Source organism: Lithobates pipiens, unplaced genomic scaffold, assembly GCF_037356315.1.
Source record: "Lithobates pipiens isolate NorthernLeopardFrog02 unplaced genomic scaffold, aLitPip1_a1.2 Scaffold_18, whole genome shotgun sequence".
NCBI lineage: Eukaryota > Metazoa > Chordata > Amphibia > Anura > Ranidae > Lithobates > Lithobates pipiens.
The window spans coordinates 140,751,969-140,771,119 of NW_027507758.1; the positions used below are offsets into that span (position 1 = coordinate 140,751,969).

A 19,151-nucleotide genomic window follows, 5' to 3' on the forward strand; every position below is an offset into this window, starting at 1 on the left:
CCAAATACAGTGCACTTAAGGACCTTTATTTTATTTTATTATAAAAGGGCCAGCTTTAAAAAAAATGTTCGTTTGTTTTTTTTTTAACTTTTTTTTTTTTTGACTGCCTGGAAGGGGGCCTGGTCCCAATAGTAATGTTGAAAAATAAGTGTAGTGCTAAAGAAACCAAACAGGTGTACACAATGAAAGTATCAAAGTGAATAAATCAAGGATAACCTAAAAAACTTAGGTAAATGATATAGTATAATAACACAGTGATGTGCAAATGCCAAACATAAATCAAATGGGCAGTGTCCACATATAAAAAGTCCACTGGGTAGAGGAATAGCTCTAAGTCCCAAACAGAGGCAAATAGCTTATGATCACAGCAGGCTAAGATGACATCATAAAATGTATTCTGATGAAGAAATGGGTACTCTTACCAGAACAGATATACGCACAATCCATCAATCTTGATGGAATTGGATGGCAGTTCCAGAGCGATAGTTCCAGAGCGTAGATTCCCAAAGGCTCCAAACCAGTCCCAGACAGGGTGCTCAGGGGACAATCATCAATACTCATGCATGGTGAAAGAAAAAGGACTAAAGCTCCACATGGCGTAGGTCAACCACGTTGGTTTATTAAAAAATAGCCATACAATGAAAAGCAGGTGAAAGTTAAAAAGTGATCACAAAAATGGTATAAAAAGCAATGTGGGCCAGCATCCTGCTTCCCTCATTGCCTTTTATACCATTTTTGTGATCACTTTAATTCTAGGTACAATTCTAGGTACACTTGCACTTTTTGAAGGAAATCAGTAGGTTGTTCCAAACATCTTGGAGAACTAACCACTGATCTTCTGTGGATGTAGGCTGCCTCATATTCTTCTGTGTCTTCGTGTAATCCCAGACAGACTCTATGATGTTAATATCAGGGCTCTGTGGGGCCAAACCATCACTTCCAGGACTCTTTGTTCTTCTTTACGCTTCTTAATGACATTGGCTGCAAGTTTGGGGTCATTGTCCTGCTGCAGAATAAATCTGGGGGAAAATCACACGCCTCCCTGATGGTATAACAGGATGGATAAATATCTGCCTGTATTTCTCAGCATTGAGGACACCATTGATCCTGACCAAATCTCAAACTCCATTTTCAGAAATGCAGCCCCAAACTTGCAAAGAGCCTCCACCATGCTTTACTGTTGCCTGCAGACACTCATTATTATACCGCTCCCCGTCGCTTCGACAAACATACTGTCTCCTGCTACAGCCAAATATTAAAAATTTTGACTTATCAGTCCAGAGCACCTGGTGCCATTTTTCCACACCCCAGTTCTTATGTTTTCATGCATAGTTGAGTTGCTTAGCCTTGTTTCCACATCAAAAAGGTATGGCTTTTTGGACCCAATTCTTTCTTGAAGTCCACTTCTAACCAGACTTTTCTGGACTGTAGAAGGACCCGCTAATGCTTGAATCACAGGCAAGGAGACACTTTCATGTGAAATTCACATTCAGGCAGTACTCCAACTCAGAAGTGGGCAGCACTTGCACAGTTAACTCTCTCTACTCAGTAGCTGAACTTTTCACAATGTTGACATTTGGCCACTTCAGACACTCCTTGTTAGAGAACACCACTTCCCCCAGATGTGCAGCACTTGGGACCAGTACCACAGAGCCTTTAACAGTCTCCACCAATTGAGCAATACCATCACTTCCCTCCTAGTGACCGATCCAGCGTTGTTACTGGACGCAGGAAACACTCTCTCTCTCCATCCTCCATGTTTGCTGTCTTTTTCCCGAAGGTGCCTTCTACATCTCACTCTCTACCATGACCCCAGGCTGGGTTACTAGGCACTCTGTGCCACAAATCCAGTCACAGAAAGTGGGGTATGGACCGCTAGTGAAGGTGCCAAGCACATTACCCATAAAGTGATTGTAGCTTAGGTAGATGGTAAAGTCCACTAGCTATTTGTTGAGCCACCGCAGTACATATACTGTGTTATTTTCAGGATCACCAGTGCCGCATAGCTAGGATTGCATTCCAGGTTAGTTGGAGGGTCTTCTCATCAAAGATCTCATCATCAGGTCTCCGAAACGAAGACAGACATATCCTCAGGGGCACCTGCAACTGAATTTTGCTGCAACATTCATCTGGAGATACAGTGGGTATGGAAAAAAATCACCCCCCTTTAAAATAATTACATTTAGTTGCTTTGCAGCCTGCAATGAAGACAGACACAATTTATCCAGCCGCATGTACTCTTATGCAACTTATAACATCCAAGTGAAAGATATCAACACCAACATTTTAAATAAAAACAAAATAAAAACAATAAAAAAACAGAATCACTGAGTAGTATAAAGGGTCACCCGCCTTATGCCAGTATTTTGTTGAACCACCTTTTGTTTTAATTATAGCCTTTAGTCCGTTGTGCAAAGTGAGAGACAGATCCCATCTAGAATTTGCAATATTTGCCCACTCTTCTTTGCAGGACTGCTCAAGTTCAGTTAAATTTGATGGTGACAGTTTGTGGACTGCAGTCTTCAAGTCATTCCACAGATTTTCAAATTGTTTTAAGTCTGGGCTCTGACTAGGCCACACAAGAACATTCACCTTTTTCTCCTTCAATCGCTGTATGGTCTTTTTTGCTGTGTGCTTTGGGTCGTTTTCTTGTTGGAAGGTAAACCTTCTTCCCATTGACAACTTTCTGGCAGAGGGCAGCAGATTTTCATAAAAAATTTGACAGTATTTTGCCCCATCCATTTTTCCTTCTATCCTGACAAGTGCTCCAGTGAAACACCACCACAGGATATTACCACCTTTATGCTTTACTGTAGGAATTGTGTTCTTTGGATGGGGAGCTATGTTGGATTTCCACCAGATATATTGTTTGGTTCTGAGGCCAAATAATTTTATTTTAGTCTCATCTGACCATAACCCTTTTTTTCATGTGTAGACAAAGACTCCCCCAACTCTACCGCACAATTGTAAAGTAATGAGCTGAATATCAGTGCTCAGGCTTGTTATGTCCCATGAACATCAAAATAGCAAGAAATGCCGGAAACACTTCTTACAAATCTTTATTTGGCACCAACAGCAGTGTTACATATATAGTGCCGATATTTGTGACCTCAGAGTCTTCAAGGTGCATTTTGGCAAAGCTCAGTCATGACTGCATGTGGCCTTTCTTGAAAAGTGGCTTTTTTGTTGCAACCCTCCCATACAAGCCACATTTGTGGAGAATTTGTGATATTGTTGTCACATACACACAATGACCACTCTTTGTCATAAATTACTGTAACTGCTTCAGAAATGCTGTAGGCCTCTTGGTAGCCTCTCAGACCAGTTTCCTCCTGGCTCCTTCATCCAGTTTGGAGCGATATCCTGATCCAAGGAGGGTCTGTGTTGTGCCTTCAACTTCTTAATAATAGACTTCACTGTGCTTCTAGGCATTGATAAAGCATTGAACTTGTTTTGTATCCATCTCCTGACTCGTGCCTGTCCACAATTTTATCCTGAAGATCTTTTGACAGTGCCTTGCCACACACAGTTGATTGTTTGCTTGAGTTGCACTATCAGGGACTGAAATGCTCCAGGAGAGCTATTTTCATGCTTAGCTAATCAAAATGACCACAGCTGATCAAAGTTGAGAGTCAAATGGCTTTGTGTACCATTGAGAAGGTGATTAGCTACACCTGATTGAGTTTACAAGTCATGTTTAGGAGGGGGGTGATTATTTTTCCAACTCGGGAATTCTGTTTTCATTTCTTTTTCGGACATGTTGGTGTTATATCTTTCACTTGGATGTTATAAGTTATACTGAGTAAATGCAGCTGGGGGGGGGGGGGGATTATTTTCTGTACCCACTCTGTATTAATGCCTATATTGTCATTAATGAAGTAAAAAAAAAAAAAAAAGCGTATGAAATAATTTTTTTAAATCGCGCTGTCCCACTGTGCTTACGTGTAAATGCAAACTCCTGCACGCATATGTAAACGGTGATCACACTACATATGTGAGTTATTGTTGCAAATGTCAGAGCAAAAGCAATATTTCTAGCACCAGACCTTGGAGAACCCAGGAGAATTTTAAGCACCGTAGTTTGCAGCCATTTCACGGCAATTTTAAAGCGTGACATGTAAGGTATCTATTTATAAGGCGTAGCATCATCTTTCACATTATGCAGAACATTTTGTGATTTGTTGTTTTGTTTTGTTTTTTAATTCATGAGCTCTCTACCCTCTAGTTCACTGACCTTCATCAAGTATGCATGCAATTAAGACTTCAAGTGAATCTGTCATGAAACAGTTATGGGGGCTTCCATTGCTGGCCTCCTTTTGAAAATGCTAGTTCCCTGGCTGTATGACAGATACTCTTTAATCACAGACCTGAGCAATGTTTTAAATAAATGTCAGAAAAACATCAGCTTGCCTTACTTGTTCTGGGTCAGCAGCCCAGTTAATGGTAAAGCTAAAGCAGCAACATGGCAGCCAGGGAACTACTATTCTCACCTTTCCCTCCACCTTTTGTTGTTTGAACAGTTGTTCCAGGTCAGGGTTGCAAAGTATTAAAGTTAGTGACGGCCAGGCAACTAATATTTTCAGGAGGAGGCCAGCAAGGGCAGCTCCCATTATTCTCGGAGTACAAGTTACCCCCCGAGTATGTGCACTCAATCAGTTTCAATGATCAATATTTAGATGGTTATCTATAGCTTACTGCAGCATATTCATCTATGGCCCGTTTTCTGTTGTTGAACTGTAATGATAGAGTGCCTCCTTGTGGATACATTTCATTTTGTTTTTTGACGACATTTTCTTTCAACAAAATCTCATATATTGCACCTAATGCCTTATACACAAGGGCCATTTATATTTTTGGGGTTCATAAATGTGTGTTGTGTTACGGCAGCCCAATAAAATCAATGGGCTGCCAAAATGCTACAAAATTTGTGATGTAGCATACTATGGTGTGCAGCCATGTGTTGCCTTAGTATGTTAGGGTGGCATTCAAAATACTGTGAATGCCATACTGTAGTTAAAATAGGCCAGGCCTGTTCACACCACATTGATTCAAGAACATACTGTATACATTTGGAATGCACTCCGACGCACCATGCTGGTGAACATTTGCACCATGTTACAGCAGCACCCTGCAAGATATTCTATTGCAATGTCCATTAAGGCGAAGTGCCATTCAGAATAAATTGCACCACATCACACCAACACAGTTCACGTGTGTTGCTACATGCATAGATGAGAATAAAACGTAACAGAGCAGCGCTCAAAAATTCTATATAATGCTGCCGAGTTCACAAACTGAATCAGTGGAGTGAGTTTATTGATTTTTTTTTTTTTATATAAACTTTCCACGTGGATTGCTTATTTTATGTATTGTCATATTTTCATAAAATAATACACTATGTATTTGTTTTTCTGTGTGGGCTCCATGGTGTGAGCTTTATATGCAGAGAAAAGATCACCAGCACCTGAGCTATTGGGAGTCTGATGAATAGCGGGTGATATATGGATTGGATGGATGTTTATTAGTGGCAGCCTGTCAATAGGGGGCGCTCAGTTGCTGAAAACTGGACATGAAAGAAAGTCGTCCTTTAAAAGAGTCCATACGCCAGGCACTGAGCTGTTCATTAGAAGCTTGACTGTTGCAATCAGGTGATTGCCACTAAAAAGCTTCATTGGGCGGTCTTTGGAGTGTAAACAGGACGCAGGCAATGCATCCTGAACACTCCCAGTCCCACTCTCTACATTGATTCATTCATGTCATTCCACCCTGTTGCTTTTTTCTGATTGGTGGGTCTGGAGCATGGTAGGTGGGGCTTTCCAGGGAACCATCAGTTTCCCACCACTTGGAGAGCAGGGCCTGATGGACTGGACAGTTAAGTAGGAGCACCTGACCGTCCGATGGTCTCAGTGCCACCTGCGGGCCTCAGCTGGACATGGATTGATTAATAATGGATGGATGGATTATTAATGATTTTATCAGCACTGGCAGGTGTACAGTCAGTCACATATACAGTCACATCCGCGCTTCTCTCCCCACCAGAGCAGCCAAGGCCCGGGCGTGATCACGCAATTAGAGGAGCAGAGAGAGAGATGGTATGATCCTTCCTTTCCAGTAGTCAAACACATTTATACACACATCTTTCTTCCTGACCGTATATGGTGACCTTCCCCCATCAGTGCAGATATACATCCTCTGTTCTGTTACTGTGTATATAGCTGTATACAGGACAGATGATGTATACCTGCAGTCAGTGATGACGAAGGAAGGAAGGTGGTGGGTGGGTGTGAATATATATATACACACACACACACACACACACGCCCATTTTAGAGATGTTACGAAGGCAAATTCTACAAACTTTTTGACAACAATTGGATTTGAGGCTGAAATGACAAGTCAGAGTCTAGGATTACACCTAGTACCCTGGCGTGAGGGGAGGGACTGATAGTTGTTGATTTTGATGTAAAAGTCATGGAGGGGGGCGCGGGTGGGCGGGGGATATCAATAGCTCAGTTTTAGTTTAACCACTTAAGGACCGCCTCACGCCCATATACGTCAGCAGAATGGCACAAGCATGTACGCGCGCGCGGCACACTCACAACCCGGTCCTGAGCTCCATGACCGTGGGACCCGCGAACCCGATCGCCACCGGCGTCCCGCGATTGGGTCACAGAGCTGAAGAACGGGGAGAGATAAGTGTAAACAAACCTCTCCCCATGCTTCCTAGTGAGCCTGTCACTGATCATCTGTTCCCTGTCAAAAGGAAAGACGATCAGTGACGTCACACGCCAAGCCCCCTACAGTAAAAAAAAAAAAAAAAACAAACACACACACACACACACACACACACACACATTAGGTCACACTTAACCCCTACACCGCCCCCTAGTGTTAACCCCTTCACTGCCAGTGACATTTTTACAGTAATCAATGCGCACTGATCGCTGTATTAATGCCAATGGTCCCAAAAATGTGTCAAAATTGTCCGACGTGTCCACCATAATGTCGCAGTCACAATAAAATTTGCTGATCGCCGCCATTACTAGTAAAAAAAAAAAAATTATTAATAAAAATGCCATAAAACTATCCCCTATTTTGCTATAACTTTTGCGCAAACCAATCGCTTATTGCGATTTTACCAAAAATATGTAGAAGAATACATATCGGCCTAACCTGAGGAAAAAAATATTTGATATCTTTTCTGGGGATATTATAGCAAAAAGTAAATATTGCATTTTTTTCAAAATTGTCGCTCTATTTTTTTTATAGCGCAAAAAATAAAAACCGCAGAGGTGATCAAATACCACCAAAAGAAAGCTCTATTTGTGGGAAAAAAAAATTAAAAAAAGGACGCCAATTTGCTTTGGGAGCCACATCGCACAATTGTCAGTTAAAGTGACGCAGTGCAGAATCGTAAAACGGGGCCTGGTCCTTTAGCTACAAAATGGTCCGGGCAGAATCTCTGAGGCCAAGGGAAATGTAGTATGGAGTGTTTGTTTTAGCAGTTGGTAAATTGTTAGTGAGGTAGTTTTACCTTGTGCACAGCATTTGCTCTTAGCCACCATTCACACCTGAGGGTTTTGTACAGGGCCATCTTTAACCACTTGCCTACTGGGCACTTAAACACCCCTCCTGCCCAGACCAATTTTCAGCTTTCGGTGCCCTCACATTTTGAATGACAATTACTCAGTCATGCAACACTGTACCCAAATGAAATTTTTGTCTTTTTCCCCACAAATAGAGCTTTCTTTTGGTGGTATTTGATCACCTCTGTTTTTTATTTTTGCGCCATGAAAAAAAGACCGAAAATTTTGAAAAAAAACTAATTTTTGTTTCTGTGATAAAATATTTCAAATTATTAATTTTTCTTCATAAATTTTGGCCACAATTTATACTGCTACATATCTTTGGTAAAAATAACCCAAATGAGTGGATGTTATTTTGTCTTTGTGAACGTTAGAGAGTCCACGAATCGCACAAAATTGATCACATCTGATGTACTGGTGGTCTCTCTCATTTCTTGTGACCCGAACAAGCCAGGAAAGTAAAAATACCCCCCAAATGACCCCTTTTTTTGAAAGTAGACATTCCAAGGTATTTAGTAAGAGGCATGGTGAGCTTTTTGATGTCATTTTTTCCCACAATTCTTTGCAAAATTAAGATTTTTTATTTTATTTTAATTTTTTCCACAAAATTGTTACTGTAATAGGTTATTTCTCTCACATGGCATGTGTATACCACAAATAATGCCCCAAAATAAATTCTGCTACTCCTGAGTATTACGATACCACGTGTTCCACAGCCTGACCACATAGAGAGGCCCAACATGCAGGGAGCACCGTCACGTGTTCTAGGAGCATAAATTACACATCTAACTTGTTGACTACCTATTACACTTTTGAAGGCCCTGGAGCACCAGGACAATGACACATGACACCGCCGTGGCACTGACGACAGATGGCACTGATACATATGACAGATGCCACTAATACGTGGCACAGATGGCACTGATACATGACAGATGCCACTAATACGTGGCGCTGATGACACGTGACACATGCCACTAATACGTGGCACAGGTGGGCATTTTATTTTCCTTTTATTTTTTATTTTATTTTTTTTCAGTAACCGCTGTGAGATCGCACAGCGGTTCATCTCTCCCGCCTCACACACTGTCTGTGTGAGGGAGAGTGGCGATGAGATGATCTCATATGTTTACATATGAGATAATCTCTCATTGGGCACGCCGATCGCGCTGTAAACGGCCGCTGTGATTGGCCGTTTACAGCGATCTGTGACTGGCTGTGTCCGGGGAGCACAGCCAGCACAGAACTTCCGATGCGCGCCCGCAGCGGCGCGCCGAAGGGAAGTAAACAGGAGGATGTCCAGGGATGGCCTCCCAGCAGTTAGTGTCTGCTCTGTAGCCGCCTTTCGGCTATAGGGCAGGCGCGAAGTGGTTAAGGCAGGGCAAAAGGGGCAGCTGCCCTGGGTCCTGTGATTGTTGTGGGGCCCAAAGCAGCTGCCTCATTCCTTGCCAACTATCCCAGTTTAAATTCCCTTGTCCTTTGAAGTTTTAGTCCGGTGCTGCGTCCCAATATCTCAGTGTGAAGTGCTGGTACTAAAGCTGCCCAGCTCTGCCTTATTGTTGTGTACAGATGAATCACCTGCAGACCCTATGTTTACATGTAAAATAACCACCATTCATAAGCAAATAGCTGTGGCCAGCGGTATTGATATGTAAATAAAGGCTACATTCATATAGATCATGCCCGTCTGCAGTGAGGAGAGGATGTGCTGTAACCTCTAGCAACCAATTAACAAGCAGAAATAATTTGCTGCAACTAATCAGCGAACCGTAATGTGTGCGATAACCTCTAACAACCAGTCAGTAAGCAGAAATGATATGCTGTAACCGCTGGCAACCAATTGCTGCCTGATCTGATACAACAAATAGCATCTAGACTATCAGTTTACTGTATGTCTCAGAGCAGATGGAGAGTGAAATTGCATGGGTGGCTCAAACCCCCCCCCCCAAGAAAATTTCTGCCCAGTGTCCAATCAATTAAAGATGGCCCTGGTTTTGTAGCTTGAAACGCCAAAACAATTGCTTTTCAAATTGTTCCTCTTCACATTTGAGCATTCAGGTGCTTGTATAGCAGAACATTTGAAGCTTGAAAGGTACATGAGCTACTATTGGTACCGTTGAATTTAAAAAGGAGAATCTGCAAAAAACACGTTGCGTGTGGTTTTCAGGTGCTCCAATAGAAGTTCATAGGGCCAAAACAGGCTATCCTGCCATAAAGAAGCACCTATATTCAAATTTTAAAACGTGCAAAGTGAAAAACAAAAACAAACTTTAAAATCACCTATATACAGTGCCTTAAATAAGTATTCATACCCCTTGAAATTTCATTTTAAATATTTTATTAATAACAAGTCTTAAAATCCAATTTAATCTGAATAACCAATTTAGTCTTTATTACATGAATTCAACTGAAAGTTGCAGTTAGAAGAAAACTATATTTTTTCTATTAAAATGTAATTTAAAGAAAAATCATTAAAAATAATTCTGAAAAAGATAAAATCAGTGGTTGTCGTTATGAAAATGCACTTGTCAGGTTATTAACAAGTTGGCAGTACTTGCTATGTCAGGCACAAGTTACACATCAGCGGATACTTCACCAAACATTTCCTGGGAGGCATAGGTCATATACATAAAGCCATCTTCATCCTTATTTTCCCTGTACAATTCTGTCATAGTACGGGACATGCTAGCAAGGGTCTTGTCATTGACTAGAATGTAGAAGGCTTGTGTGGGTGACAAATTCATTCTGTTCCTATATAAAGTAAATAAAAAAAAAAAAAAAAAAAAACAGTAGTACATTATAACTGAACTATAGAGACTGGAATGTGTTATAGCACAACTTATACATTTAAAGAAGACTAAAATATTGAACTATAGAAGGCCTCTTCCACATGAAAAACAGATGGTTAAACCATGGTTTTACTGTCCCCCAGCAACCCACCTAAAAAAAAAAAAAAAAGGGGGGGGGGGAGCCCAAAAAATAAAAAACTGACATTCAGGAGGCAGCAGGATCATCTGACCATGGCTGCTTAGGTGAACAATGAAAAGCTAATTGAAAAATGGGCTACAATGGAACTAGCCCGAAACATTTCAAAACTATATGAATTTTGATTTTAAAGATCATTTGTACCATTTAGGTTCATTGTGGTGCATTAAGCACATACACATTAAATTACACATTTACATTTAACACCACAACAGACCAAGTCATGCATGCACAATTTTCTCCAGTGCAGCGCAAAGCATGGGCCCCTTAGCCTGCTGGGAGAACCTATATATTTGGGTGGAGTCAGGGGATCAGGGTTCTGTGCCACCTGAACAGCTGTCTGGGTAGACGTGTTGGCTGCCCCGGCTGCTAGACCAGAGTTTGGGCCCATCCTGGGCACATCTGGCTGCTAGGCTGTCTGAGGGCCTATCCAGAAGCAAGAGAGCAGCTTAGGGTTTGGACTGCGGCTTGCAGTCCCAACCAGAAGTGACAGTTTTGCCGGCTGGAGAACCTGTCATGGACGGAAGTAGAGGGGAAGCTGTCCGACCAACCACCTTTTTACCAAGGAGCACAGCGAGTAGCTGAAGCAAGTACCGGAGCAGTATTCTCCCCAACCGGGGACAGTAAACAATTGGGAAACTTAAGCAGGTGACAAGCTGAGGAGTACCAAGCCAGGGACCCAGCAGGGAAGTGGGTGTGACTCTTGAGGAAGATACTGTGTAAGAAGATTGGAAGAGCTCACGGGATTCAGTGGCAGTGAATCAGCAAGTCTAGTGAGAGAGAGTGCAGTGGGCTAAGAATCTACAAGAGGTAAATGCAGGAATAGTGAAGGAGATTGTTACAACTTGTGTTAGTAACTGTTAAGACTGTTGCCATAGGAGACAGCGCTCCTACACATGCAGATGTGGGTCTTGCTGGATGCCTTTCCCTGCATGGTTGTCTGCCTGCAGAAGTCAGAGTCTGCCAATTAACATTGCAACTACCCAAGGGTGTCCTGGCCCTAAACCCTCCTCTCCCACAGTTCTGTTAAAGAGAAAATAAATCTCTGCATTCAAGAGGTGTCTGATGCCCATGAATCCATCTTGCACTACACCCACCATACCTTGTAACCCGCTCTATACAGAAGGATGTCAGCTGTCTCTGGAGGTTTTCATTAGACTAAAGGAGGCCTGGGACCTCGCTATACAGTCAAAAATGTATCTCCATTAAAAAAACGCCTGTAAATGAAACGCGGCTAAACGCGAGTTACCGCGTTTACATGTATTTACAGGAATTTGGTATTTCAAATGCCTCTGAACAACCGTCCTGAACGCATTTTTTTGCTTTCCAAAAATGCTTCTAAACGACCTTGTGTACATGTACTGATAAGATAACAGGAGAGTTTGGGGGCAGCTGAAAAAAAAAACAAAAAAAACACCCAACTGCTCCTGAACTAGGGTGACTAGATGTCCCTGTGCTCCGGGGACAGTCCCCGGACCACGTCTGACCCGAATCCGTTTCCAGATTCAGGGGGGTGCCCATACTTATTGCTGACAGCCTAGTACAGTGATGGCGAACCTTGGCACCCCAGATGTTTTGGAACTACATTTCCCATGATGCTCAACTACACTGCAGAGTGCATGAGCATCATGGGAAATGTGGTTCCAAAACATCTGGAGTGCCAAGGTTCGCCATCACTGGCCTAGTAGGACAAGCAGCAGTGTCAATATCCATCCAGCACAGCTAGGGACTGGTGAACAAGCCAGGAGCTTCTCCCGCAGTGACAGCGAGTTGAGCTGTCAAAATTAGCTCTGACACATCAGGGCCGATAAACGGAGCTTCGCCCCCTCTGTCAGGCAGCCCGTGCATTGACAAATAGGCATCGTTTATACAGCATGTGCTGCCACCTCATCCCTCCAAGGTTTTTCTCCATCTTATCGTCTTAACATTTGGTAGTCAGATCCCAATAAAGTCTAAGTAGTATCACATACACACACACTGCAAAAGTATTCACCCCCCTTGGCATTTTTTTGTGTTTTGTTGTCTCACAACCTGGAATTAACATGGATTGTTTGAGCATTTGCATCATTTAATTTACTGATCGTGCCCACAACTTTGAAGATTTTTTATATCATTATTGTGAAGCAAACAAATAGGACAAAATAACAGAAAAAGTCAATGTGTATAACTATTCACCCCCTAAAGTCAATACTTTGTAGAGCCACCTTTTGCGGCTATCACAGCTCCAAGTCACTTTGGTTAAGTCTCTGAGCTTGCCACACCTTAGTACTGGGATTTTTGCCCATTCCTCCTTGCAAAACTGCTCCAGCTCCTTCAAGTTGGATGGTTTGCACTTGTGAACAACAATCTTTAAGTCTGACCACAGATTTTCTATTGAGGTCTGGCTTTGACTAGGCCATTCCAACACATTTACATGTTTCCCCTTAAACCACTCAAATGTTGCTTTAGCAGAGTGTTTGGGGTCATTGTCCTGCTGGAAGATGAACCTCCGTCCTAGCCTCAAGTCACAGAGTGGTACAAGTTTTGCTCAAGAATATCCCTTTATTTAGCACCATCCATATTTCCCTCAACTCTGACCAGTTTCCCAGTCCCGACTGCTGATGGGATGGTGTTCTTTGGGTGATGTGATGTGTTGGGTTTGCGCCAGACATAGCGTTTTCTTTGATGGCCAAAAAGTAAAATGTTAGTTCCATCAGACCAGAGCCCCTTCCTCCATACATTTTGGGAGTCTCCCACATGCCTTTTTGCAAACTCTAAACCTGCCATTTTGTTCTTTGCTGAAAGTAATGGCTTTCTTCTGGCCACTCTGCCATAAAGCCCAACTCTATGGAGCGTACGGCTTATTGTCATCCTATGTACAGATACTCCAGTCTCTGCTGTGGAACTCTGCAGCTCCTCCAGGGTTACCTTGGGTATCTCTGCTGCCTCTGATTAATGCCCCCCTTGCCCGATCTGCAAATTTTGGTGTGCGGCTGCCTCTTGGCAGGTTTGCTGCTGTGCAATGTTCTCTCCATTTGGTTATGATAGACTTGATGGTGCTCCTAGGGATCAAAGATTTGGATTTTTTTTTTTTATAACCTAACCCTGACTTGTACTTCAACAACATTGTCCCTGACTTGTTTGGAGAGTTCTTTGGTCTTCATGGCAGTTGTTGGTTAGTGGTGGCTCTTGCTTCGGTGCTGCAGCCTCTGGGGCCTTTCAAAAAAGGGGTGTATATGTAATGACAGATCATGTGACACTTAGATTGCACACAAGTGGACATCAGTTCACTAATTATGTGACTTCTGAAGGTAATTGGTTGCACCAGAGCTTTTTATGGGCTTCATAGGGGGTGAATACATACGCACATGCCAATTATCAGTTTTATTTCTGAAAAATAGTTTTATGTATATATATTTCTAATTTTACTTCACCAACTTAGACTATTGTGTTCTGATCCATCACACACACACACACATATACACATATATATATATATATATATATATATATATATATATATATATATATATATATATATATATATATATATATATATACACATATACACATACATACATACACACAAACATTTCATAAACACATCATACACTGCATATATAATTTGAGGAAAATATGCTTAGCAAATAGTTTACCATTTGCCAATAAAAAAAAAAAAAAAAAAAAAAAGTCCCTGAATTTTATTTTAAAAAACTGGTCACCTTATCTCAAACATCAGTTTATCAGCAGCAGTGTACATGAAGCCTAAAGGCAGAAAAAAGCATTGCCAGTGCATAAAGGGGCAGCAGAGTTTCATCAGGAAAAAAAAAAAAAAGGAACAAAAATGCTTGATGCTGCTAAACACGTGACTAGCGCTTGAGCGTTAATCCATTTCAATGGCCAGAATAAATTTGTATTCTGGCCAATTAAATGAACGCCCAAATTCTTGACACCCAGCAATGCACCAAAAAGCTTTAGACACTTACAAGTGTCTGGTGTTTTTTCTGCCAAAACTTTGTTGCCAAGAGGAAAGGCTGCTAGGAGAGTAGTATTTTTTTTTTTTTTTTTTTTTTTAATGCCATAAGATACAATTCCTTTCAAAATAATAATAAAAAAAAAAAAAAAAAAAAAGGCAGCCTGGTTTATAATATGTGTGCCAATCACCAATTAGTCTCACCTAATAAATCTCCCTCCCGATTGTTTCAAACCCACCTGTATGCTTTAGCCATGTAAACAATGTTTAAATGATACAAACCCATACATAAATTCATAAAACAAAAGGAATTCAGCCAGAGATTAGGCATTCTTAATGTACATTCATTGCACACTTTTCTATGATAAAAAACAAGCATACAGAATTCAGACACTTACCTGAGAATGTTTATAAAGTGAGACATGGGGACTTCCCTTGGAACTAGAAATTTCGTTTTGTCTAGGAAGGGCAGATATTTTTCTTTAGCGTACCTCTCCACAATGACCTGAAAAAGGTTATTATTTTAATACTGCATGGAAGGATTTTTTAGCAAAAAAAAACACAAAAACCCACACACCCTTTCAAAAATAGACTGGTCAAGAAGAAATATTACAGACTATACAACAGTTAAGAAAACAAAAGTACACCATACATAAATATAGCAAGGCCAAAAAAAAAAAAAAACACATTTTACCGGGATTTTATTTGGAAACTTGGCCCTTATTCCAATGACTTCTGATTTTCGGATTTCTGTTAAAAAAAAAAAAAAAAAAGAAAAAAAAAAGTTAGAAGAATCAAAAAAACGATGTAAAAAAACTATAATTTCTTTACTAAATAATTCACCATTTACCAAAGGATTTTCTCTGTTTAAATGGTTTTGGTGGAGGAACATTTCGAGCACACTGCATTTTTTAGCCTGCTAGTAATCCTAGGTATTGTTTAGCCTTTTCTTTTTTTTTTTTTTTTCTTTTTAATCAATATTTTTCTTTTTTATTTTCTTTTTTTTCAACTTGTCACATCCAAAGAGATCAGTTCTACTGCTCAGTGAATCCTCTTATACCTGAGGAGCCACCTGATTCACAATTTATGGGGGAGGGGAAGAGCTTGATGTTGATAAAAAAAAAAAAAAAAGATAAACTATCACTTGTAAATAAGTTACATACGGACAATAAACACGGTAAATAATATACATGTACTACATAGTGACCCCCGAAATCATGCAAATGATTTTATATAATTATTTCTACACATATCAATAAGGTGTGGATGTCTACAAAGCAAGACATCCTTGACAGGTTCTTTAACCCATTTAGGTCTGGAGTCAGTGAAAACCTTTATGTTCAGTTCAATGTTTTAAAAACGTAAAGCTACATGTTTTTTTCATTTTAACATACTTTGAACTTTACATAGCAAAAACAAAAAAGTATATATAATTTTTTTTTACCAGTGTTACATTGCTTTGCTATTTGTGCAGTTGAGTACATAATCTGCAAAATATATCCAGTCATTAGCTCTATGTAGAAATTCACCTTACTAGATTTCACTCCTAGCTAGTTGTCTGTGGCCATTGATCCAATGAGGATCCCACTTTTTAGGGTATGGAACATAATTTTCACCCCCTACGATATATTAGGAAGTTCACGTCTTCCTTGTTATGCTACATTGGGAGCTGTGTCTGTGCAGCCGCTGTGTCCATATCAACAGCAACGTGACTGTCTGCACAGGGATGCACAGATCTCAGTCAAAACATGGTCATGTACGCCCTGTGTGACAGAGGCCTTAGGCCTGAATCCCACATATGCAGTTTGTGGTTGATGCGTTTTCCAGGTGTGTTTTTTTCACACACATATTTGATGCATTTTTAGACCTGGTTTACACCAATGCACTTTGCATTTGATGTGTTTCTGCAGTGCTTTTAGGCTGGGTTCACACTTATGCAAGGTTTCACCACATCCAATTTGCATGACAGGAGAGTGAAATCGGCTCTCAATGGAGTCGGTTCACACATCTTCGGGGCGCACTGCAGAAAAAGTCTTTGGCTCTGTTTCAGGTTCGAATTCAGCCAGAAATTCAGACCTAATATGGACCTGAAACAATAAACTGGGACGCACTGGATCCCTGCTGCGAGCCGTGCCTTACACAGTGTTTTTTCACACACATTTTAGGTCGGTTCACACCAATGCAGTTAGCTTTTCAAACGTTTTCACAGTGCTTTGTGTGGGGTGTTTTGCATTTTTGAACATGCTTTTTTTTAACCTGCTTTAATCTTTTTTTAATACAATTTGCATTTGTTATGCTTTTTGTTGGCCAATTTGTTGTTTGGCCAATATTGTCAAAAATGCACTACATGCTTTTCTGCAACATCTCCAATGAAATCTACTGAACCAAAAATACACTGTGTTGCATTCAGAAATGTCCCTGACCCTTTACAAAAATGCAGTGGCTGCAAAAAGCATAGATGTGAAAATGTCCCATAGGAAATGGACTGTAGTGCATTTCTGCATAAAGCACAATAAAACGCATAAGCCATAATGCGTTTTTGATATATTTTGCGTTATTTGGGGGGTGTCTATTGTCTTGCAGAAGAAACTAGCAAAAACCATCACAAAGCGCATTTAAACCACAAGCACTGCATTTTTTATGCGTTGCTGCTGCATTTCCATTGACGTCTATGGAACTCTACCTGCTGTGGGAAAAAAAGTCCCCGACCCTTTCCAAAAAATGCACAGGCAGAAAACACTGTGAACGTGTAAGAAACCATGTTAGATGGACTGTAGTGCGTTTCTGCAAAACTCAAAACGCCTTACCATGAACCACATCTTACACCAGATGCAGTCGGGTGCATTTTTAAATGCAGTATTATGGCAGTACAAATGCATATGCAAGAAAAATTTATGTATTTCAATGAGCTTAATTTACACCATTGCAGTGCTTTCATGTGCATGTAAAAAAAAATGTTCAGCATGCTAAATTTTTTCTCACTAGAGAACACCTTGCAAATGCATGTGTACACACCTCAAAACATGTAATTGCATGGCAATTGTGAATGCAATTTGTTAAAAAAATAGAAAAAAAATCCAAAAACACTAAAAATGCATTGCGTAGCATGAACACACTGAATGTAGGAATTGTGGTGTAAATGCCCTAAAACAACCCAAAAAATGCAGAAGTGCATATTTTCCTGGAATTTGAGAGCAACACCACCCTTACTTACATCAGAAAAGTGATGTTTGAAATTAGTATTTCATTTCCTGACAGACATGTGGGTTAACCCCGCCTCCTCTCCAATGCTATAGGACCCCACTCACATGAATTTTAGCTTACCACTAGAGACTGCTTTCCTTTTTCATCCTCATTTGGACCTACAATCAGTGCACTTACATTCATGGAAGTCCAATCGATCGAGGTTGATGCCGGGCATACCTTTAATGGTGTCAAGATAGCCCAGGGCCCAGCCATGGGTAGGTGCGTGGCTTCAGTCCTCTCTGTCTGGTGGTGGGGATGGCTTCTCTATGCCCAGTCGCGGATCGGCTGGAAGGTCTGAAGATTTCTTTCTCCATGGCAGCTAGTTTGTGTTTGTACATTTTTCCTGTGTGCCTTCCCTCTCTTCCCAACTCTATCCTCTTTGGTGCCTGGAATGCACCTGTATTCCAGGATGTGGCTCCCTCTTCTGGGTCGCGGCTCCGGCATGCTTCTGCTTCTGCGCGATCCTCGGACGAAACCGAGGCTTGGCTTTGTGCATGCGCAGTACGGCCGGGTCTCGGCAGTCGTGCAGATAATGGCGGTGCCATCATTACAGTGGGTTATTTAAATCCCTGTCCCTGTGTGTCATTGTCACACTGGGGATTACTGTGGGCACCTTGCGACAAATCCTCCATGCACCAGGGTTCCAAGGCTAAGGTAAGTCGGCCTGGGGGTTTATGGTGCAGGGTGGGGGGGGGGGTGGAGATGGCTCTTAATGGGCAAGCTACATGCTATTTGCTCTCCTTCTCCCAGGACGTTTGTGTGTTGCTACAAATTGCAGGATCGTCACCTATCATCCGCCAGGGTGCCATGGACAAGTCCGTGCAGCCAGCCCTCACGCTCTAGGTACGTGGATTGGATGGTTGTATCCTATAATGTGAAGTGTTTTCTGCCCTTCTCCTTTTTAGCCCTTCCAGGTCAGATCACCAGTTTATTGTCCAAGACAACAGGGACCTTGCCAGGCCGCAACATCAACCTTCCTCATCTAGGTCCAGATGTGATTCTCCGTCTAGGACCCATCAGCAGAGGAGATGTTCCCATTCCTCCTCCAGACACCACACCCACCGCCATGACAGCCACTCTGATCGCAGAGCCTGCTGGGGATGCAAGTCACTCTGTGATCCATGTTATGCCCAGGCGGTGGGGGAAAAAGAGATGGAGAACCAACAGATGGAGTCTCTTGTTAAGTGTGTGGTGCAGCAATCACTAAAGGAATGGAGTACAACCCGCACGCGTAGCCAGTCCACCACTCTATCTGGTTCCTGACAAGGCCCAGTAGGATCCGGACCATTCCAGCATTATAATGCCTCCCTCGGCTCTTCAGACAGCGAATTGGAGGGAGATGAATTTGTTGGTGCCTTTGACTTCACCCTGGTTTCTCCACT

The 19,151-nt window shown here is 41.6% G+C and overlaps 1 protein-coding gene across 1 annotated transcript; it reads right to left on the reverse strand.

The window, feature by feature from the left end:
* Positions 1-9,950: 9,950 nt before the first annotated feature.
* On the reverse strand, positions 9,951-15,497 carry MAP1LC3C (microtubule associated protein 1 light chain 3 gamma). The gene is made up of 4 exons (XM_077490284.1): positions 15,374-15,497; positions 15,218-15,273; positions 14,922-15,028; positions 9,951-10,337 (listed from the first exon to the last, which is right to left on the reverse strand). Exons 1-4 carry the CDS (start codon positions 15,429-15,431, stop codon positions 10,160-10,162), a joined length of 399 nt encoding a protein of 132 aa, XP_077346410.1. The 5' UTR covers positions 15,432-15,497; the 3' UTR covers positions 9,951-10,159.
* Between the last annotated feature and the right edge of the window lie 3,654 nt (positions 15,498-19,151).

Bases quoted from the DNA above. Each gene is read 5' to 3' on its own strand.
- MAP1LC3C (XM_077490284.1), bottom strand. From the start codon at position 15,431: ATGCAGTGTGCTCGAAATGTTCCTCCACCAAAACCATTTAAACAGAGA. The intron at 15,274-15,373 runs GTAAATGGTGAA...TTTTTTTAACAG, and splicing joins TAAACAGAGAAAATCCTTTG to AAATCCGAAAATCAGAAGTC. The intron at 10,338-14,921 runs GTAAGTGTCTGA...TACTTTATATAG, and splicing joins CACTTTATAAACATTCTCAG to GAACAGAATGAATTTGTCAC.